The sequence below is a fragment of the Pristis pectinata genome, chromosome 5, assembly GCF_009764475.1.
Source record: "Pristis pectinata isolate sPriPec2 chromosome 5, sPriPec2.1.pri, whole genome shotgun sequence".
Taxonomy (NCBI): domain Eukaryota; kingdom Metazoa; phylum Chordata; class Chondrichthyes; order Rhinopristiformes; family Pristidae; genus Pristis; species Pristis pectinata.
The window spans coordinates 69,687,317-69,707,926 of NC_067409.1; the positions used below are offsets into that span (position 1 = coordinate 69,687,317).

Genomic DNA, 20,610 nt, shown 5'->3' on the forward strand with positions numbered 1-20,610 from the left:
GGCATTGGAGGGAGTCCAGAGGAGGTTTACGAGAATGATCCCGGGAATGAAAGAGTTAACATATGAGAAGCGTTTGATGGTTCTGGGCCTGTACTCGCTGAAGTTTAGAAAGATGAGGAGGGTATCTGATTGAAACCTACCAAATATTGAAAGTCTTGGAGAGAGTGGACGTGGAAGGGATGTTTCCAGTAGTGGGAGAGTCTGGGACCAGAGGGCACAGCCTCAGAATAAAAGGACACTCCTTTGGAACAGAGATGAGAAGGAATTTCTTTAGCTGCAGGGTGGTGAATCTATGGAATTCATTGCCAAAAATGGCTGTGGAGGCCAAGTCATTGGGGGTATTTAAAACGGAGGTTAATAGGTTCTTGATTCATAGGGATGTTAAAGGTTATGGGAAAAAGGCTGGAGAATGGAGTTGAGAGGGAAAAATAAATCATCCATGATTGCATGGTGGAGCAGGCTTAAAGGGCCGAATGGCCTAATTCTGCTCCTACATATCATGGTCTTATGACTCTAATCTCACCCAAGAGCCAAAAATTCAAATCACATTCAAGACTTGAGTACAATGCTAACACTTCAATGTAGATCACTGTGAGATGGCTTGAGATCATAAGAGACACTGGAGAACTGCATGCTTTTTCATAACAATACTTATTTATCAATGATATTTCTGCAAATTCAATTAAGTATCATAATCATATGGCACAATAATACCCATGAGAAGCTACAACAATACCACAATATATCTGGGATTTTAAGTAACATTCCACATTGATTTACAAGCATTTCAAACCATTTGTATACATTACAAATGAACCAGCACATTGAGAAAAATTATAAATAAATGTTTTTTTATTTAGAAACACTTAACACAGGCAAAAACCCATTTTGCAGCTCCTTTCCCAAATGAAAATTTGCCCTACACTCACGAGTCAACTTCACTTTTAAAGAGAGTTCATGGAAACTTTATTCATCACATGTTCATAAAGAAACAGTTGTTGCCATCAAACCGAACTCTTTTCATATATATAGTTTATTGGCATTATTTCAATCTTATCATCATTCTCCAAGTAAAAATACCCACGAACACTAATCAGTCAAATCTTCTCATTCTAAACAGCTAAAAATGTTTGTTCTCACCCTCATCCTTCTCAAATAAATCTAAAAGGAGGAGAGTAGACAATGATGAAAGTCTTTATATTACCTAATTTGTATGACTTCGGTTGATGGCTGCTGTCCATTTTGATGCTAGATGCTTGCAGACTTTTGCTTCCTCTGCTTTGTTGCAGCTCACTGGCAGTGACTGAGGAACAAATTTCACTACTGCTAATAAAAAAAAATCAGAATCAAGATCAGAGACTATTTCTCGAGTCAAAATAGTAAAACTTGTTCTGTTATATATTGAAAATTAGTATGCATATCTGTAATCTGCTGTCATGATCCCTCACTTTGGAGATCAGTAGTCATAATAAATTAAAATATCCACTATTAAAACCAAAAATTAACCAAAATGAACTAAATTGAATTTGTAACTTTTTTTTCCCGCAGTGAGGGTATTTCAACAGCTCTGCTCCATCTTAAAAGGCCATACAAAAAGAAAAAGCAAACTATTGGGGCAGATTTCAAATATTAAGCAAAATATTGTAGCCTTTGTCATTGGTTCCTTAGGCTAAATATGCAACTATCCAGCTGAAGCAGTTGAAACAAAAACCGAAAATACTCAAAGCACTAAGCAGGTCAGGCAGCATCTCTGGGAAGCGAAACAGTGCTAACATTTCAGGACAAAGACCACTCGTCCATTTTGATCTCCATCCTCAATGATGGCAGCACCTGTGATCCGAATGCCAAAGGCTGAAGCATTTGACTCATGCAGCACAGAAGCAGGCTCATGAGCCACCATGTCTGTCCCAACCAAACACACATCGACACTAACCCTATTTTTCCTCTTGCTTTCCTCCTTGATTCTCTTTTCACCCACATACACTAGGGATAATTTACAGAAGCAAATTAACCTAGCAACCAGCCCATCTTTGGGATGTGGCAGGACAGTCAGGTCTGGTCACCATACTATACGAAGGATGTGGCTCGCTGCAGAGAATGCAGAGGAGATTCACCAGGATGTTGCCTGGATTGGAGGACTTTAGTTATGGGGAGAGATTGGATAGGCTGGGCTTGTTTTTCCTGGAGTGAAGGAGACTGAGAAGTGATGATAGAAGCATAACTATGTTCCCCCCAGCAGAAGCCAGTGCACAAACGTGGGAAGCAAGCAGAGAGTCACCTGAACCGGTGAGTTTTTTTTTCTCTCCACTTGCTTGGAGATTCCCCCCCCCAGCAGAATCCAGTACGCAGAAGCCTAATAACAGATGTGAAGGGACGAATGGATTGAAGTGTTTGTACTTTAATGCTAGGAGTATTGTGGGCAAGAGTGATGAACTTAGAGCATGGATCAGTACATGGAACTATGATGTTGTGGCCATTACAGAGACTTGGTTGAGGGAAGGACAAGAATGGGTGATAGATATACCAGGGTTTCGAAGTTTTAGGAAGAATAGAGAGGGGGGTAAAAGATGGGGAGGAGTTGCAATACTAATTAGAGATAATATGTCAGCTGCAGTCTGGGGAGATATTATGGAAGGCTCGGACACAGAGTCTATATGGGTAGAACTCAGGAATAGAAAGGGTGCAATCACTCTCTTGGGGGTGTACTATTGACCTCCCAAGCCACCAGGACATTGAGGAATGGATATGCAAACAGATTAGGGAAATGTGTAAAAATTACAGGGTTGGGGTCATGGGAGACTTCAACTTTCCTAAAATAAATTGGGACCTTTTTAGTGCAAGGGGGTTAGATGGGGCAGAATTTGTTAGGTGTATCCAGGAGGGATTCCTAAATCAACATGTTGACAGTGCAACAAGGGGAGAAGCTATTCTGGACCTGGTGTTGGGCAATTAGCCTGGCCAGATGACTCACCTGTCAGTAGGTGAGCAATTGGGGAACAGTGACCACAGCTCATTAACTTTCAGGATAGCTATAGATAAGGATAGGTATGGGGCTTGCGGGGGGGTTTTAAATTGGAGCAGGGCTAATTATGAAGGCATAAGGCAGGAACTAGGTAGAGTAAACTGGGAACACCTTTTTGCTGGTAAGTCCACATCGAACATGTGGGAAGTGTTTAAGGATCAAATATATCGGGTACAGGATAGGTATGTCCCGATTAGAAGGAAGGACATGAATGGCAAAGTAAGGGAACTTTGGATGTCCAGAGAAGTGATGAACTTAGTCAAGAAGAAAAAGGACAAGTAAGTCGAGCTTCGGAAGTTAGCATCTGATACAGCACGTGAGGCTAGAAATTAATTCAAGAAAGGAATTACGAAAGCCAGGAGGGGCCATGAAAGGTCCTTAGCAAGTAGTATTAAGGAGAATCCAAAGGCATTCTATACCTACGTCAGGAATAAGAGGATAACGAGGGAAAGGGTAGGACCACTGAAGGATCAAGAAGGGAATCTATGTTTGGATGCAGAGGATATGGGTGAGATTCTGAATGAGTATTTCTCTTCAGTATTTATCCAGGAAAATGACATGCAGGACACAGAAATTGGAACTGAGGGTGTAAACATGTTAGGGCATTTATAGGTCAAGGAGGAGGTAGTGTTAGGTCTCCTAAACAGTATTAAGGCAGATAAGTCCCCGGGGCCGGGTGGGATATACCCCAGGTTACTGAGGGAGGCGAGAGAGGAAATTGCTGGGGCCTTGACCAGTATCTTTGTGTCCTCTTTGACCAAGGGTGAGGTCCTGGAATGGCTAACGTTGTTCCTCTATTTAAGAAAGGAACAAGGGAAAATCCAGGGAACTATAGACCGGTGAGTCTCACATTAGTTGTAGGGAAATTAGGATACACGAGCATCTGGAATCCAGTGGCTTAATTAGGTAAAGCCAGCATGGCTTTCTGCGGGGCAAGTCGCGTCTCAGTAACCTGGTTGAGTTTTTTGACAAGGTGACAAAAGAGAACGATGAAGGTGGAGCTGTGGATGTCATCTATATGGACTTAAGTAAGGCATTTGACAAGGTCCCACATAAAAGGTTAATCAAGAAAGTTCAGATGCATGAGGTCAGCGGAGAATTGGCTGTGTGGATCCAGAACTGGCTTGCCCGTAGAAGACAGAATGTGGTGGTTGAAGCAACTTAGTCAGGCTGGAGGCCTGTGAGTAGTGGTGTTCCGCAGGGATCTGTACTGGGACCTCCGCTGTTTGTGATGTACATAAATGACCTGGATGAATATGTTGATAGATGGGTTAGTAAGTTTGCAGATAATACCAACATTGGTGGAGTTGTGAATAGTGTAGAAGACTAGCGACTGATACAGCATGATATAGATCAGTTGCAGATATGGGCAGAGAAATGGCAGATGGAGTTTAACCCAGATAAATGTGAGGTGTTGCACCTTGGTAGGACTGACGTCAAAAGGCAGTACACGCTTAAGGGCAAGAGCCTTAACAGTGTTGAAGAACAGAGTGACCTTGGGGTGCGTCCATGATTCATTGAAAGTGGCTACACAGGTAGATCGGGTGGTTAAGGCGGCTTATGGAATGCTTGCTTTCATTAATCGAGGTATTGAGTATAGGAGTCGAGAAGTTATGATGCATCTCTATAGAACTCTGGTTAGGTGGCATTTAGACTATTGCGTGCAATTCTGGTCTCCCCACTATAGGAAGGATGGCTAGGCTTTCGAGAAGGCGTAGAAGAGGTTTACAAGGATGCTGCCTGGATTAGAGGGCATGTGCTATGAGGAAAGGCTGGACAAACTTGGGCTCTTTTCTTTGGACCGGAGGAGGCTGAGGGGTGATCTGTTGGAAGTGCATAAAATTATGAGGGGCATTGATAGGGTGGACAAGCAACATCTTTATCCCATTATTGAGCGATCCAATACCAGAGGGCATGCACTTAAGAAGAGAGAGGAGGTAAGTTCAGAACAGATGCGAAGGGTATGTTTTTTTACTCAGAGTGGTGGATGCCTGAAATGCATGATAGGGTGGTTGAGGCAAATTCATTGGGGGATTTTAAGAGGGGCTTGGATGGGCACAGGAATGAGAGGAAAATGGAGGGATATGGGCATTTCTGTTGGTAGCAGGGAATAGCTACATTGGCACAACATTGTGGGCCGAAGGGCCTGTTCTGTGCTGTACTGTTCTATGTTCATATAAAATTATAAAAAGGCAGAGATAGGGTAGATAGTCAAAACCTTTTTCCCATAGTAGGGGTATCAAAAACAAGGTGACTTAGGGTTGAAGTGAGAGGAATAACTTTTAATGAGGTTTTGAAAGTTGTTTTTTTTTCACAATGAATGGATGATATCAGGAAGACATTGCCAAAGGAGGTGGAGAAATCAGAAACAATTTCTATGTTTGAGAGGCATTTCGACAGACATTTAAATAGACAAGGCAAAGGAGGATATGATCCTGGAGACACAAGAGACTGCAGATCCTGGGAAGAGGAGCAATAAACAAACTGCTGGAGAAACAGTGAATGGACAGCAAGGATATGATCCTAACTTGGGCAAATGTGATGAGTGTAGTTGAGTAAAAGGTCAGCATGACATGGTGGGCTGAAGGGCCCATTTCTGTGCTGTTCCACTCTATGATCTTATTGTTTTATGACAGGGAGAACATGCAAACTGCACAGGCAGCACCTGAGGTCAGGATCAAACCTGGGTCTCTGGAACTCACTAACCACTGTGTCACTTTGAAGTGTCAAGTAAATGCTCACAGACTCAGATAAACCATATGACTCAAAAGGAGGCCCATTCAGCTCATTGTATCTGTGCCAGTCAACACAACGTGATCAGTGTCCAGAGATCCCCACCACTGCAAAAACCAGCTTTCATCCAGTTTGATGAACTCCCATGGTATAATGTAAAAGTTGAGAGCAATTAACACAGCAAAGTCCATGGGACCAAATAATCTCACCAGCTGGAGACATGCGCTCAAACTATTTGTACCTCTCACCAAGCTGCCCTGTACAATTACAATACAGGTGTGTGTGTGGGTGTGTGGGTGGGTGGGTGGGTGGAGGGGGGGGAGGGGGAGGAGGTGGTGTTGGGTTGCATTCCTCGAAAACGGTCCATATCACAATTTTGTCTTACACAAAGCTGCGTCATCTGCACATGCATCAAGAAACACAAGTTACAAAAAAAAAATGTTTACTTATTTGCATAAATTCTGTGAGGGCAAATTTTATTCCATCTCTCAAATTCTTGGGCAGTGATTTATGAATCCTGTGAAGGCAAATATCTGTTACACGAACAGCCGTTCACAAGGGTTGCCTGTGCTGCATCTACCTGACAAGGTAGACAACTGGTGGTGTAAAGTCTGAGCAGCACTTAGTCACCAATAATACTTCTCACCAATGCCCTGCTTGGGTTTCTCCCAGACCAGTACACTCCAGATCTTAGAAGCAGACTTATACAGCACAGAAACAGGCCCTTCAGCCCACCACATCAACCATCAAATACTAATCTATACTAATAAAATTTCACAGAGTTTGGCTGAATGCTTTGATAATTTCAGTGCTCATCCAGATAATTGTTACGTGTTCTGAGATTACCTGCCTCCACCATCCACTCAGGATGTGCCATCTTCTGGGTGAAAATACACTTCCTCAGATCCCCTCTAAACCTCTTACATCTTAACTGAAACCTATGCCCTCCAGTTTTAGATACCTCTGCTGGGGGCAAGTTTCCTACTATCTACTCTATCTCTGCCCTTCTGAATTTTGTGTAAGCTTATCAAAAGCCTATCAATCCCCTTCACTCCAATGAAAACAAACTCAGCCTATCCAGTTTCTACTCATAACTGAAACATTCCATCCCAGGCAACATCTTAGGGAATTTCCTCTGCACCGTCCTGTGCAATCACATCCTTTCTATTTTGAGACAATACTTGTAAATGTATTGCGCGAACACTGAAAAGTGATTCAAGTACTGATTTGCTAAGATAAATGATGTGGCAATCAGAACTACAAACCTTACTTCAGCTATGGCCTAACCAATATTTTACTAAGTTGTAACAATAACTTCCCTGATTTTATATTTTTTGCCCCAGCTAATGAAGAATAATTTATATTTTTTGCCCCAGCTAATGAAGGCCAATATCCCATACCCCTTCTTCACCACCCTATCCAGCTATGCTGTAACCTTCTGGGATCCTTGGACTTGGACACCAAAGTCCCTTTGTTCCTCAATGCTCCCTAGGGCCCTATCATTCACTGATTATGCCCTACCTTTATTAGTCCTTCCAAATAGCATAACCTTGCACTTATCAGGATTAAATTCCATCTGGTATTGTCCTGTCCATTTAACAAACTGATCAATATTATCCTGAAGCCTATGACCATCCTCCTGAATATCAACACCACCAATTTTTGGGCATTTGCAAACTTACTAATCATACTTCCTGCATTCAGATACAAATTATGAATGAATATAACAAACAGCAAGTGTCCAAGTATTGGATCTACGTGGCTCCCCATTAGTCACTGGCTTCCAATCACAAAATAACCCTCCACCATTACCATCTGCCTTCTATTAACAAGCCAATTTTGGATCCAATTTGGCAACTTGCCTTGGATCCTATGGCCTCTGACCTTTTCAGCCAATTTCTTCTGTGGGTTCTTCTCAAAGGACTTATTGAAGTCCAAATAAATGACACAGCCCTCATCAATACATCTTATCTTTTCAAAAAACTCAATCAAATTGGTCATATAGGATCTCCTGTTAACAAAATCAAGCTGAATATTTTTGATTAATCACCTTTCCTATTCCTCAATATTTTTTTCCAATACCTTCCCCACCACTGACACCAGCCTCTAATTACTTGGCACATGCCTGCTGCCCTTCTTTAATAAAGGTACCATATTTGCTTTCAGATCCCATCTCTTCCCTTGCATTCCACAGCAACTAGAATATATCTCACCAGGCCCAAGGGGTTTATCCACTCTTAAGCCCACTGAAACACCTAACAGTTCCTTTTTACTGATACAGAATTTCACCATCCCCTCCCTAAATTCTCCAATTTCAATGTCCTTCATCTAAGTGAATAGAAATGAGAAGTATTCACTTTGGACCTCAACTATGCCTTCTGGCTCCATGCATAGATTGCCATTTTGATCACTCTCTGGATACCCTCTGGACATTAATATCCTTATGAAATACCTTAAGATTTTCCTTAATCTTCTCCACAAATGGTGCAGCACAGTGGCACAGCTAGTAGAGTTGCTCCCTCGCAATGCCAGACAACTGAATTCAATCCTGACAGGTGATGTCTGTATGCAGTTTGCACATTCTCTGCGACCGCACGGGTTTCCTCCCACATCCCAAAGAAGTGCCGGTTGGTAGGTTTAATTGCCCACCGTAAATTGTCCCTGGTATGTAGTTAGAACTTGGAGGGAGTTCATGAAAATGTGGGGAGAATAAAAAATGAGGATAGTGTAAATGGGTGGTGATGGTGAGCACGTAGCTGGGGGCCTGAAGGACCTGTTTTCCTGCTGCATGTCTCTTGGACTCTATACCTCTTTATTTTGTGCCCTATCCTTGCCCTCCTTATTTCTCATTTAAGTAGCCCAATGCATATTCTGTATACCTTAAGGGCCTCCACTGTCTTCAGTACTCTTTACCTGCCATCTGCTTCCATTTTTTCTTTCCCCACCCTTTATGTCTTGACATCCTGGGTTTTATTTTAGACATGCAGTCCTTATTTTTCACCCTTATTGGAACATGTTGGCCCTGAACTCTCACTACTTCACTTTTGAAATATTCCCACATTTCAGATGTAGGCCTACCTGCACATAGTTGCACACACTCTATTTTTGCCAGATCCCGTCTTATGATATTGAAGTCAGCCTTCTCCCACCGACACTTAAAACAATTGCCCAGCTAAATTCCCAGATTAGGTTCAATACTGCCCCTTTTCTAGTCAGACCATCCCTGTTCTGGCTTAAGAAGCTCACCTGGATGCACTTTAAAATTCTACCCTCAAAGCCTTTCACATTGAAGTTAATATCAGGGAAGATGAAATTCAGTACTGCAAAACACTATTACTCTTGCAACTCTTGTGATTTGTCTACATACCTGCTCCTCTATCTCCTGCTAACTGTTGGGAGGCCTGTAGTACAGTATACCCACACCATACTGATCACCCTCTTTTATTTCTAAGCTTATCCATGGTATTAATGGTAGAAACTGAAGACCCCACCAAGAGTACATGTATCCTGGAAACTTGGCCAACGTAAAATAGGATTACAGGTGCCGCAGTTATTGGTCCTAAAAGAATAGTTCTTGAAATCCAGGTATTGAGTTTCTTGTAAAGAACAAGTATATGCACACAAGTCTGCTTCTTGTCCTGTAGTTCTCAATCTGGTGAGAACTGAAACATACCTTTCTGACATTCAGTACTCAGGCAAATTTAACTCAAATAAATCCATTTCCTACCTGCCCATGCATAGATTATGTGACTGACTATGTTATTTGAAAGTATTTTTTTTATCTTCCTTCCACTTTACATAGATAGCAAAAAGTTTATCAAAATCATGGCTTCTGGGATTATTCATTCTAAAGTTATAATGGCTGAATCAAGGGAAATGATACTAAGCTAAAACAAAAGTTGTTTCAATTCAATTCTCATTTAAATTTATGAGCACCATCGTGATGACATTTGCAATGAATACAAGTCTTTAAATTAGCATGTAGTAATTCATTATGAGAGGTCTTATCAGCACTTTTGAGTGAATCCAGATTTGAAAATAAAAGCAGCTCCCAGAAGACAAGAGATCAAGAGAAAAACACTGAGGTCAGCAAACTGAATCTGTCATTACATCACAGCATTGTTAACATTTCGGTTTGCAGTCCAAAAGGAATTTAAACAAACTTTGACTACTTTAAAGGATGGTAGTTAGTAATCTCTGTGTCCCTTATCATGACCAGGTGCTTCAAACAGAAAGATTTAGTTCAATCAAGATTTGAGAAACTAGGAAACAAAACGGAATGAGAGTTGGAATGGATAAGATAAAGCCACATATATGAAAGAATGCTTATATTTTTGCTCCCTGTGTTGTACAAAGGATAAGGCCACAGAGTTTTATACATGATCTGAGGGCTCATGCAGATTTGGAAAGACTGTACTGACTGAAGCTCTTTTCTCTAAGAAAGGGCAGACAGATTAAGATGATGAGATTGAGAAGAGAATTCCACTGGCTTGGGTGACATGAACTAGAGGGCACCACCTTAAAGATAATATAAGATATCGAACAGCTAGTTCCTTTGTCCAAAGAATGATAAACTCTTGTATAAGTTTTGACCTGTTTCTCTTTCCACGCTTGCTGTCAGACTTGATCATTTTCAGCATTTTCAGTTTTTATCCCTGCACACATATTTATTAAGGCAACGAATGTGTGACATATAACAAACACATTACAGAAAACAGGGTACTAGGTTATGGAAATAACATTAGATGAAAGGGAAGAGTCTGATATAGAGCATAAATAGTAGCATGTACACTGCACATTCCATGAAACTCTACAATGAAACCAATGTCACCTTAATGGGCAAATTATTTCTCAATTAATTAGGGCCTACAATCAGCGATGAACAAAACCACAGATTTTGGGGGTTTCAATTCTGGGTTCTTTTTTTCCAATTGTTAGGTTAAACAAAGTAAATTTTCAATGTGGTACACTGAAACAGTTTACCATGCTGAAATGTACTCCTCAGATAGTGAAATAATTCATGAGTTCACAGGTGCCATACAATGATGACTGCCAATGTCAGCACATCTAAGTTTGATATTCAATGACATTAGCATTGATGAATGACGCTCCAAACATTCTAGGTGACATCTCTGACCAGAAATATAATTGGACAAACTTCATAAACAGAAGTCACAAGAGCATTTAATGAGCTGGTTACAAGAGTCATACAATCACAGAATCATACAGCACAGAAACAAGCCTTTGGCCAACTGAGTCTGTGCTGACCATCAAGCACCCACTTAATTTAAATCCTCCACTGACCGCGTATTATTCCCCTCTCCCCCCTCCCCCAACAATTCCAAAACTTGCTCCCAGATTCTACCATTCACCTACAATATTAAGGACAATTTACAATTACCAATTACCAACCCCCATGTCTTTGGGAGGAAATGGGATCACCTGGGGTGCTCAATTTCCCTGTTCAGTCACAGTGAAATTGTGCAAACTCCATACAGACAGGACCAGAGGTGAGTATCAAACCTGGGTCGCTGGAACTGTGAGACAGCAACTCGATTATGTGCGCCACTGTGCTACCCAAGTCACAGTGTCTCGAGTCTCTAAAGCCTTTTCACATCCTGCAGAATCAGGAATGGAATATTTTTCATTTACCTGGATAAGCACACTCCAACAACACTCCATACTATCCAGCACAAAGCAATCCTGTTGATCAATGTGGCTGAAGCATGTACTCTGTGCAGCAACTTGCCAAGGCCTCTTTGGTGGTACCTTCCAAACGTGCAGGCGTCAAGCTCCTCTGTGGTGGAAACCACATGAGAATAGCATCTATTTTAAATTACAGGAAGGAGATAGAGGGCCAAGTGACATGGTGTCAAGATAACAACCTCTCCCTCAATGTCAGCAAAATGAAGGACCTGGTCATTGACTTCAGGAAGCAGGGTGGAGTAACATGCACCTGTATGTACTGTGTCAATAGTGCTGAGGTGGAGATGGTTGAGCCTAGGTGTAAATATCAGTAACAATTTGTCCTGGTCCAGCCACGTGGATGCTATGGCCAAGAAAGCACACCAACACCTCTAGTTCCTCAGAAGGCGAAGGAATTTCGGCATGTCCCTGATGGCTCTCACCAATTTCTATAGATGCATCACAGAAAGCATCCTATCTGGATACATCACAGCCTGGTATGGCAACTGCTCTGCCCAAGTCCGCAAGAAACTGCAAAGTTGTGCCAGTCTATCATGCAAACCAGCCTCCCTCCACCGACTCTGTCCCCACTGCCTCAAGGAAGCAGCCAACATGATCAAGAACCCCTCCCACCCCGGTTATTTTCTCTTTTCCCCTCTCCTATCGGGCAGGAGATACAAAAGTTGAGAACACATAACACCAGACTCAAGCAAAACTTCTATCCCACTGATATCAGTCTCTTGAACTGACCTCTCATGCACTAAAAGATGAATTCTTGATCTCCCAATTTACCTTACTGGAGCCCTTGCACCTTACTTGTCTACTTGTGTTGCATTTTCTCTGTAACTGCAACACTATGTTCTGCATTCTCTTTTCTTTTTACTATCTCGATGTAATTATGTATGGCATGATCTGTCTAGTTTGCATGCAGAACAGAAACTTTTCACTGTATCTCTGTACATGTGACAATAATAAACCAATAACAAATTCCCCTCCAAGCCCAACAATGCCTTCATTTGGAAGTATATCACTGCTCATCATCACTGGGTCAAACTTCTGCATCTCCTGAAGTGCACCAGAGAGTACATTTTTCTATTCATTTGGAGGATGTGGGCTTCACAGGCTGAGCCAGCATTTAATGCCCATCCCCAGTTGCCCTTGAGAAGGTGGTGATGAGCTGCCTTCTTGAACTGCTACAGTCTGGGAGGTGTGGGTATACCCACTATGCAGTTTGGGAGGAAGTTCAAGGATTATGACCCAGTGACAGTCAACGGTGATACTTTCCAGGTCACAATGGTGTGTGGAGGGTTCCCATGCTTTTGCTGCCCTTGTCTTTCTAGCTGGTAGAGGTTGTGGGTTTGGAAGGTGCTTTAAGGGGTCTTGGTGAGTTGCTGCAGTGCATCCTGCAGATGGTACAAACAACTGTTACTGTGTGTTGGTGGAGTGAGTAAATGGTTGTGGTTCAGGTGCCTATCAGGTGGGCTGCTTATGTCCTGTATGGTGTTGACCTTCTTTAGTGTTGTTGAAACTGCACTTATCCAGGCAACTGGAGAATATTCCATCATGCTCCTGACTTGAGCCTTACAGATGGTGGACAGGCTTTGGGGAGTTAGGAGGTGAGTTACTCACTGCAGGATTACTAGCGTCTGACCTGCTTTTGTAGCCATATTGTGTAAATGGCTTCTCCAAGTCAGTTTCTAGTCAATGGTAACCCCCAGGATAGTGATAGGTGGGGATTTACGAAGTCCTGCAGAGATGTCTTGTGGCTGAGATGATTGAACAACCACCACAACCATCTTTCTGTGCTAGGTTTGATTCCAACCAGTGGAGGGTTTACCCCGATCCTCACTGATTCCAGTTCCTTAATGCCATACTCCATCAAATGCTGCCATGCTGTCAAAGGCAGTTACACGCACTTCACCTCTGGAGTTCAGCTGTTTGGACCAAGGCTATTATGGAGTAAGTGACTTTGGCAGAACTCAAACTGAGCTTCTGTGAGCAAGTTGTTGAAAAGCAAGTGCCACTTGATAGCACAATCGATTATCCCCTCCACCACTTTGCTGATGATCGAGAGTAGACTAATGGGGCAGTAACTGACAAGGTTGGATTTGTTCTACTTTTTGTAGACAGGACATTCCTAGATGTCAGAGTTGTAGCTGTACAGGCCCTTCCCAGGTTACAAATTCCTGACTTCTGTATACCCCGTATATACAAACAAGCTCCCATAAATATCACTAAATTCAAACAAGAACCAGCTTTGTAAACAAAAACATTTACATGTAACCTCCCGGCAGTAATCAGACACCTTTGTCACTGCCAGTTTCACCACGGGAGGCCACTTAGAGTTTCTTTGGAAGTTGACGTCAATCGCTTCTATTGATACTTGTGCAACGACACTCTATTAAACAATGTCACATCCTGATTCTGTACTGTTGTAATTAGGCAGGGGAAGACAATAAATAGATGTTCATGTTAATTGGCCCTTTAGCAACATCATTCATTACAATACTATGAAAATATGGTTATCATATTGAGTGATTTTATTTTCTGACTTATGGACAAAATCGACTTATGGACATCTATAAAAACAAAACCTGCTCATAACCCAGAGACAGCCTGCACTAGAACAGCTTGGCCATAGGTGCGGCAAGTTCTGGAGCACAGGTCTTCAGTACTACTGTTAGCATGTTGTCAGGGCCCATAGCCTTTGCTGTATCCAATGCCTTCAGCCCTTCCTTGATATCATGTGGAGTGAATCAGATTGGCCTTAGACTGGCATCTATCACGCTGGGGACCACTGGATGAGGCCAAGGTGGATCATCCACTCTGCACTTCTGGCCATGCTCTCCTGTACTCTTCATTGAACCAGGGTTGATCCCCTGCTTTGATGATGATGATGGTTGAATGGGGGATATGCCAGGCCATGAGGTTGCAGATTGTGGTTAAGTACAATTCTGCTGCTGCTGATGGACTGAAACACCTCATGGATGCCTAGTCCCAAATTGTTGGATCTGTTCGCAGTCTGCCCCATTCAGCATGATGGTTCGTCCACACAACACGATGGATGACATGATTACCGCAGCTCAAGAAGGAAAAATCACTCAATCACTTAATGAAAGCCTCACCAGACATGATATCCCACGAATGAATATCAAAAGTGGAATATGCCTTGATGGTTGAGAGTCCCAACACCACATGCAAATGGCTTACGATATTAAGCATACACATTTTATGCAAAAAACCTGAACAGTAGGAGTCTATTTGCAAGTGTCACAGCAGAGCATATTCTCAGCTGTTATGTATATTTATGGACTTCCAGAATCAATCACTGGATTGTGATTTTTGGGCAGAAACCCCTTAATCTTTCTACTCCCTTGCTTAGCCCAGTTATTTATTTCACTGACATAATATTAAATAGAATGCACAGGCAGAAAAGTAACCATTGGATTATCAAGTCCCAATTAAAACAGTACCTTTATAACTTACTTTCTTAATTCTTCTAATTCACATGTTTAAAAATCTGATACCATATAACTGGTTCTGCTGCACGATTACAGACAGAAGCTATTCTGATTCAGTGAATTAAGATATTGTTCAGGAACAGTTGTCATTAATATTATGGTCTCAACATAATTACAGGAGTCATAAGCCTATCATTTATTTATTATACTTCAGAAAGAAAATGATTCATTCAAACAACCTTGAATCCATTGTTTCTGCTACATGAGAATTGGCTCAGGAACAAATTTTTCTAGCCCTGATATGTCTGAACTCAAGCATACAAAGATGAATTAAACTACTCTAACTGATCAACCTTATTTCTTTGAGCAAGAAAGATTTGCACGCAGATTAACACTGGCCCAGAATTATGTAATTCTGAACTGTACACTATCAGTTCTTTTCTAAATCAGTTCTTCAGCTGGAATTATCTTGGTGAAAATTGCCATGACTATAGAGTGGTAATAGCAAGATGAAGTTAACAGAGCATCTGGAATCTTGGAGAACAGCGGGAGCAATAGTCCTTTTCATCAACTAATGAAACTTAGGAATGAAAAGATGAAGGAAACAATGCAAATTCGAATCAAATATAGAAAAATCTATAGTGAAGATTGACAGGAAATGAAAAAGCAAGAAAAAAAGATTAATAATTCTTTTAAAATAAAAACTCCAGCAACAAATAACAATCAACAGAAACGAGTCTCCAATTTCAACAATTTCCTTCCTTGGATAGCTTGGGAATGTGCCAGGATCATGAATTACACCTCCACAAGAGCCCTTATGCCTCAAAATAACAAAATCACTTTCTGCAGCATTTCATCTGTACTTTCAGTTTGGATCCAGCAATTTCTTGGAACTTATAGGGACGCTGGAACTTATAGGGACGCTTTTATTTTCCATTTTTGCACGGGAAAAGTCAGAGTTGTACAGTTTGCTGTGATTCACAATTTATAACTGATCATTTCCTCTCACAAAGTAGTTGATGTGTTATGTACCTATCGTGTAAACAGTGATTTTTCCAAACAGATACTGGGGTCAAATACTGGAACTTCGGTTAGATTATTTAATTTTGACTGCGGCAGAGAGCCTCACTTTTGAAATCAACATTCTAGAAGAACATTTCTATTTCAAAACGAAGATAAATCAATTTGAAAATTTTTAGGCAAAAGGCAAAACTGAATTTAAGTGGGAGATTTGTTCACGCTTCAAAATTGATAGCTACCTTGTATTTTCTTAGATCACATATGTCTTTCCATATTCAATATTGATCGTAAAAATTGAAACACATAAAAAAGTCCTAAATAAATGTTTTAGACCCACCTTCCTTGGCAGATATCATTACAACAGTTCTATAAAAATAGGGAAGCCTTAATATTAGTTCAATACCAGGAAAGCCCCAATTGCAAATTTCACTTGACAAAACACTCAATAATGACATCAACTAGGCAACATAACAGAAAGTACCATGGCAACAGCAATACACTTAATACACAGACTTCACAATAGTCTGGCAGCTTACTCATAACCTCCTGCACTTTAAAACTAACAGAGTTAGTAAAGTTTCTAAAAAATTCCACAACTTTTCAGCCATATGGTTTATGTAGAGTGCTTCATCACGAGGTTATTCATATTTCTTAACTGCAAGGCGTATAAAGTTATCACATCAAATGCACTAACAATTACAATTGTTTTAAAATTAAGTTGAGTTAATAAGCATAAAATTGGAACCCTAACCCTAAAGCCAACAGGAAAACTTATTTCAGATATTGTGAAAAACATTGCGAGTCAGAAAATTATGCAAGGAAAAGAACCAGATCAGCTTACAAATGGTCAAATTTTGTGAGGCACAATGTTAATTCATCAAACCCTCTTGTTCCTGACCTCATGCTGCTGCAGCTCTTCTCATCATCACTGAAGGCCTTGTCAAATTCAGCACAGGATCCCTGCCAGAAAGGATGCTCCAAGAGGCTACTCCATTTTGGTCTAAAGAAGAAAAATCTTTATTCAGTCACTGAAGTCCATGGAATTTTATGCAAACTTGGATGCGGAACAAAGTGTTGTGGTGAACTGTTGCTTTTCAGTGATACTTCCCCTGGGTCCGTGTAAAGACCCTGTTCTTTTTGATCATGTACAGAACAGAAAGATCATTAAAAAATATCCAAGTTCAGAGATGGCATGAAACTTGAAAATTTAGCAAAGAATGAGACGGAAAATAACAGATTTCAAAAGGACACAACTAGACTGGTGAAACTTGCAGATACACAGCAGATGAAATTTCAAGGAGAGGAATGGGATGCGTTTCATATTAGTGAGGAAGGCAAAACCCCCTAAATATTACAATTTGAAAAGGGGGTGCAAGAACATAAGATAACTGGGGTGCATAAACAAAAATTTCAGGGGTATGACAAACTGAGAAAGATATATTGAAAATTAGAACACAGAATAGTACAGCACAGGAACAGGTCCTTTGGCCCACAATACCTGTACCATGATGCCAAATTAAACCAAACCTATCTGCCTGCATATGATCCATATCCCTCCATTCCTTGCACGTTCATGTGTCTGTCTAAATGCCTCTTAAATGCCACTATTGTGTCTGCTTCCACCACCACCGCTGGCACCTACCACTGTGTAAAACACTTACCCTGCACACCATCTTTAATGCTATGCCCGCTAGTATTTGACATTACTACCCTAGAAAAAGACTCTGACTATTAACCCTACCTCTGCCTCCTAACCCAACCTCTGCCTCTTATAGTTTTATCAACTTCTATCAGGTCTCCCCTCAGCCTCTGACATTCTAGAGAAACAATCCAAGTTTGTCCACTCTCTCCTTGTAGCTAATGCTCTCTAATCCAGGCAGCATCTTGGTAAACCTCTTCTGCACCCACTCCAAAGCCTCATATCCTTCCTGTAATGAGGCAACCAGAACGGCACACAATTCTCCAAATACAGCCTAACCAAAGTTGTATACAGCTGCAACATGACTCCCTGACTCTTACACTCAATCCCCCAACCAATGAAAGCAAGCATGCCATCTGCCTTCTTTACCACCAAGGCAGAGGAGAATGAACAAAAGGGCACAAGTATCAGGTGAGAGGTGAGAAATTTAAAAAAAAAAGGTAGGTTTTTCACATAGAGGGTGGCAGTTATCTGGAACGAGCAGCAAAAGGAGCTGGTAGAGGCAGACACAACTGCAAAGGAAAAGGCATTTGGATAGATTCTTAGATAGAGGAAAGGAATTAAAAATGGGATTAGCATCACGGTCAGCATGGACATGGTAGGTGAACAGGCCACTTCTGTGCTGTACAATTCTATAATTAGCTGCAATCCCACTTGAATCATTTGCTACAGTAACAATCACATACTTCACAATTGGGTGATTTTTCTTAAAACCCCACTTCATCTATGCAAGTACCTTTTTGAAGGGTCCTTCTGAAGCAAGTCTTCAATCAAACCAAGAAATGCAGGAGAAGGTTTTTGTCCAGTGGGTCCTAAGAGAGATTATATGTATTTTAAACTCAATAGCAGTTTGTATATAAATTACAAGAATCAGAACATTTTCCACCAAGCAACCTGCCATGCAAAACTGGGGAAATTAACCAACTTTGCAGCTGCAGCTGAACAGTTTGCCAGTCATACAATTCAGACATCAAATGCAGAAAACTAGACTTCTGCTCATGAAAACCATGCGCAGGGAATCAGACCTGCAAGTTCAGTGGTGCATTTTGCATATTCATTCTTTGCTACATTTCAACAGTGAAGTGCACCTGGTGGTGAAGCATTTAAAGAAATAAAAGATTGTGACACTATGGGCTGACCCCGGGTTACAAACTGGTTCCATTTTTACAGATGCCATGTTGATTTTGTCCATAAATCAGAAAATACACAAAATCATTTGATCCACAACCAGTATTGTAATGAATGGTGTTGATAAAGGCCAATTAACATTCACATTTATTTATAGTCTTCCCCTACCTAGTTACAATGGTACAGAATCAGGATGTCCCACATTCAGTGGCTGGTTTCAATAGGCTTGAAATATCAGTGGATGTCACATTGTTTAATAGAGTATGGTTGCACAAGTATTCAGTAGAAGCAACTGCTTGTCAATTTCCTACAAAATTCTCTTAAGAGGTCTCCTGCAGTGAAACTGGCAGCCTGTGTTCTGAAGAGGCAATGGTGTCTGATTACTGAGGGGAGGTTACATAAAACAGGTTTTCTTTTACAAGATTGGCTCTCATTTGAGTTTAATAATATTTATGGAAGCTCATTTGCATGTGCAGGATGTCCATACCCCGGGGAATGCCTGTATAGAAACACAAACCACGTAAAAATTATAAACTTTCCACATCTGAAAGGTAATATCCTGTCCTGGACATTGATGACTCAACATGGTCCCTTTCAAATGTGTTGGGAGGACAGTAAAAGAAGTGGCTCTTTTTCAACCACACCTGAAGACGATACCATGACAAGCATAGCACACAGAATCTGGATGCTTCAAGATCAATTTACCTTAGAACATAGAACAGTACATAACAGAAACAAGCCATTTGGCCCATAACATCTGTGCCGAGCATGATGCCAAATTAAAATAATTCCTTCTGCCTGCATATTCATGTGCCCATCTAAAAGCCTGTTGAAAGCCACTATCATATCTGCTTCCACCACTACTCCTAGCAGCCTGCTCCAGCACAAACCACTCTCTGAATAAAAAAGCTTGCCCTGCCTATCTTCTTTAAACTTCCCCCTCTCACCTTAAAGCTATCCCCTTTTGTATTTGACATTTCTACCCTGGGAAAAAGATTCTAGCTGTCTACCCTATCTATGCCCCTCATAATCTTTTAAACTTCTATCAGGTCTCCTCTCAGCCTCCAAAGCTCCAGATAAAACAACCCAAGTGTTGCCTAACCAATGTTTTATACAACTGCAACATAACTTCCTGACTCTTATACTCTGTGCCCCTAGCAATGAAGGCAAGCATATTATACTCCTCATTTATAACTCTATTTACTTGCATTGCCATTTTCAAGGACTTGTGAACTTGGACCCCAACGCTGTTAAGGGTCCTACCATTAACTGTATACGTTCCCCTATATCTGACCTCCCAAAATGCAACACCTCACACTTGTCTGGATTAAACTACATCTGCCATTTTTCCGCCCATATCTGAAACTGATCTATATCCTGCTGTGTCCTTTGATGCCCTTCTTCACCCTGCACAACCCCATCAATTTTTATGTCGTCTGAAAACTTACTAACCCACCCATCTACATTTTCATCCACATCATTTATAGACATCAAAACGGAGGTCCCAGCACTGACCGCTGTGGAACACCAATGATCACAGTCCTCTAGCCAGAATTTAGTCCTCTAAATTCAAACTACCAAGTCACAGTGGATCCCAAGCATCTTAAATTTTCCTATTCAACCTACCACGAAGGACCTTGTCAAATGCCTTATGGATGATAGTCCATGTAGACAACATCCACTTCCTTACCCTCAATCACCTTGGTCACCTCCTCAAGAAACTCCATTTTCTACTGCATTTCTATATGCAATACAAGTGCAGGGTACATTTGGACAGTGCCACCCTGAGATTTATACACACTTGAAAGAAAAAGTGGAAGAGGAACAAATAAGTTCCAATTACTCTCTTCATAGGGAGTTCT

General features: G+C 41.2%; 1 protein-coding gene across 2 annotated transcripts in view; it reads right to left on the reverse strand.

Moving 5' to 3' along the window:
• Positions 1-20,610, reverse strand: part of ulk4 (unc-51 like kinase 4) — a 527,384-nt gene that overhangs the window by 478,456 nt on the left and 28,318 nt on the right. Inside the window, exons 8-10 of one of the 2 annotated variants that reach the window (XM_052015441.1) lie at positions 18,357-18,432; positions 16,820-16,921; positions 1,205-1,323 (exon numbers count right to left, since the gene is read on the reverse strand). In XM_052015441.1, coding sequence (XP_051871401.1) covers positions 1,205-1,323; positions 16,820-16,921; positions 18,357-18,432 — 297 coding nt within the window. Of the gene's footprint in view, positions 1-1,204; positions 1,327-16,819; positions 16,922-18,356; positions 18,433-20,610 lie in introns of both variants that reach the window. The other variant, XM_052015440.1, reaches the window with a different exon arrangement.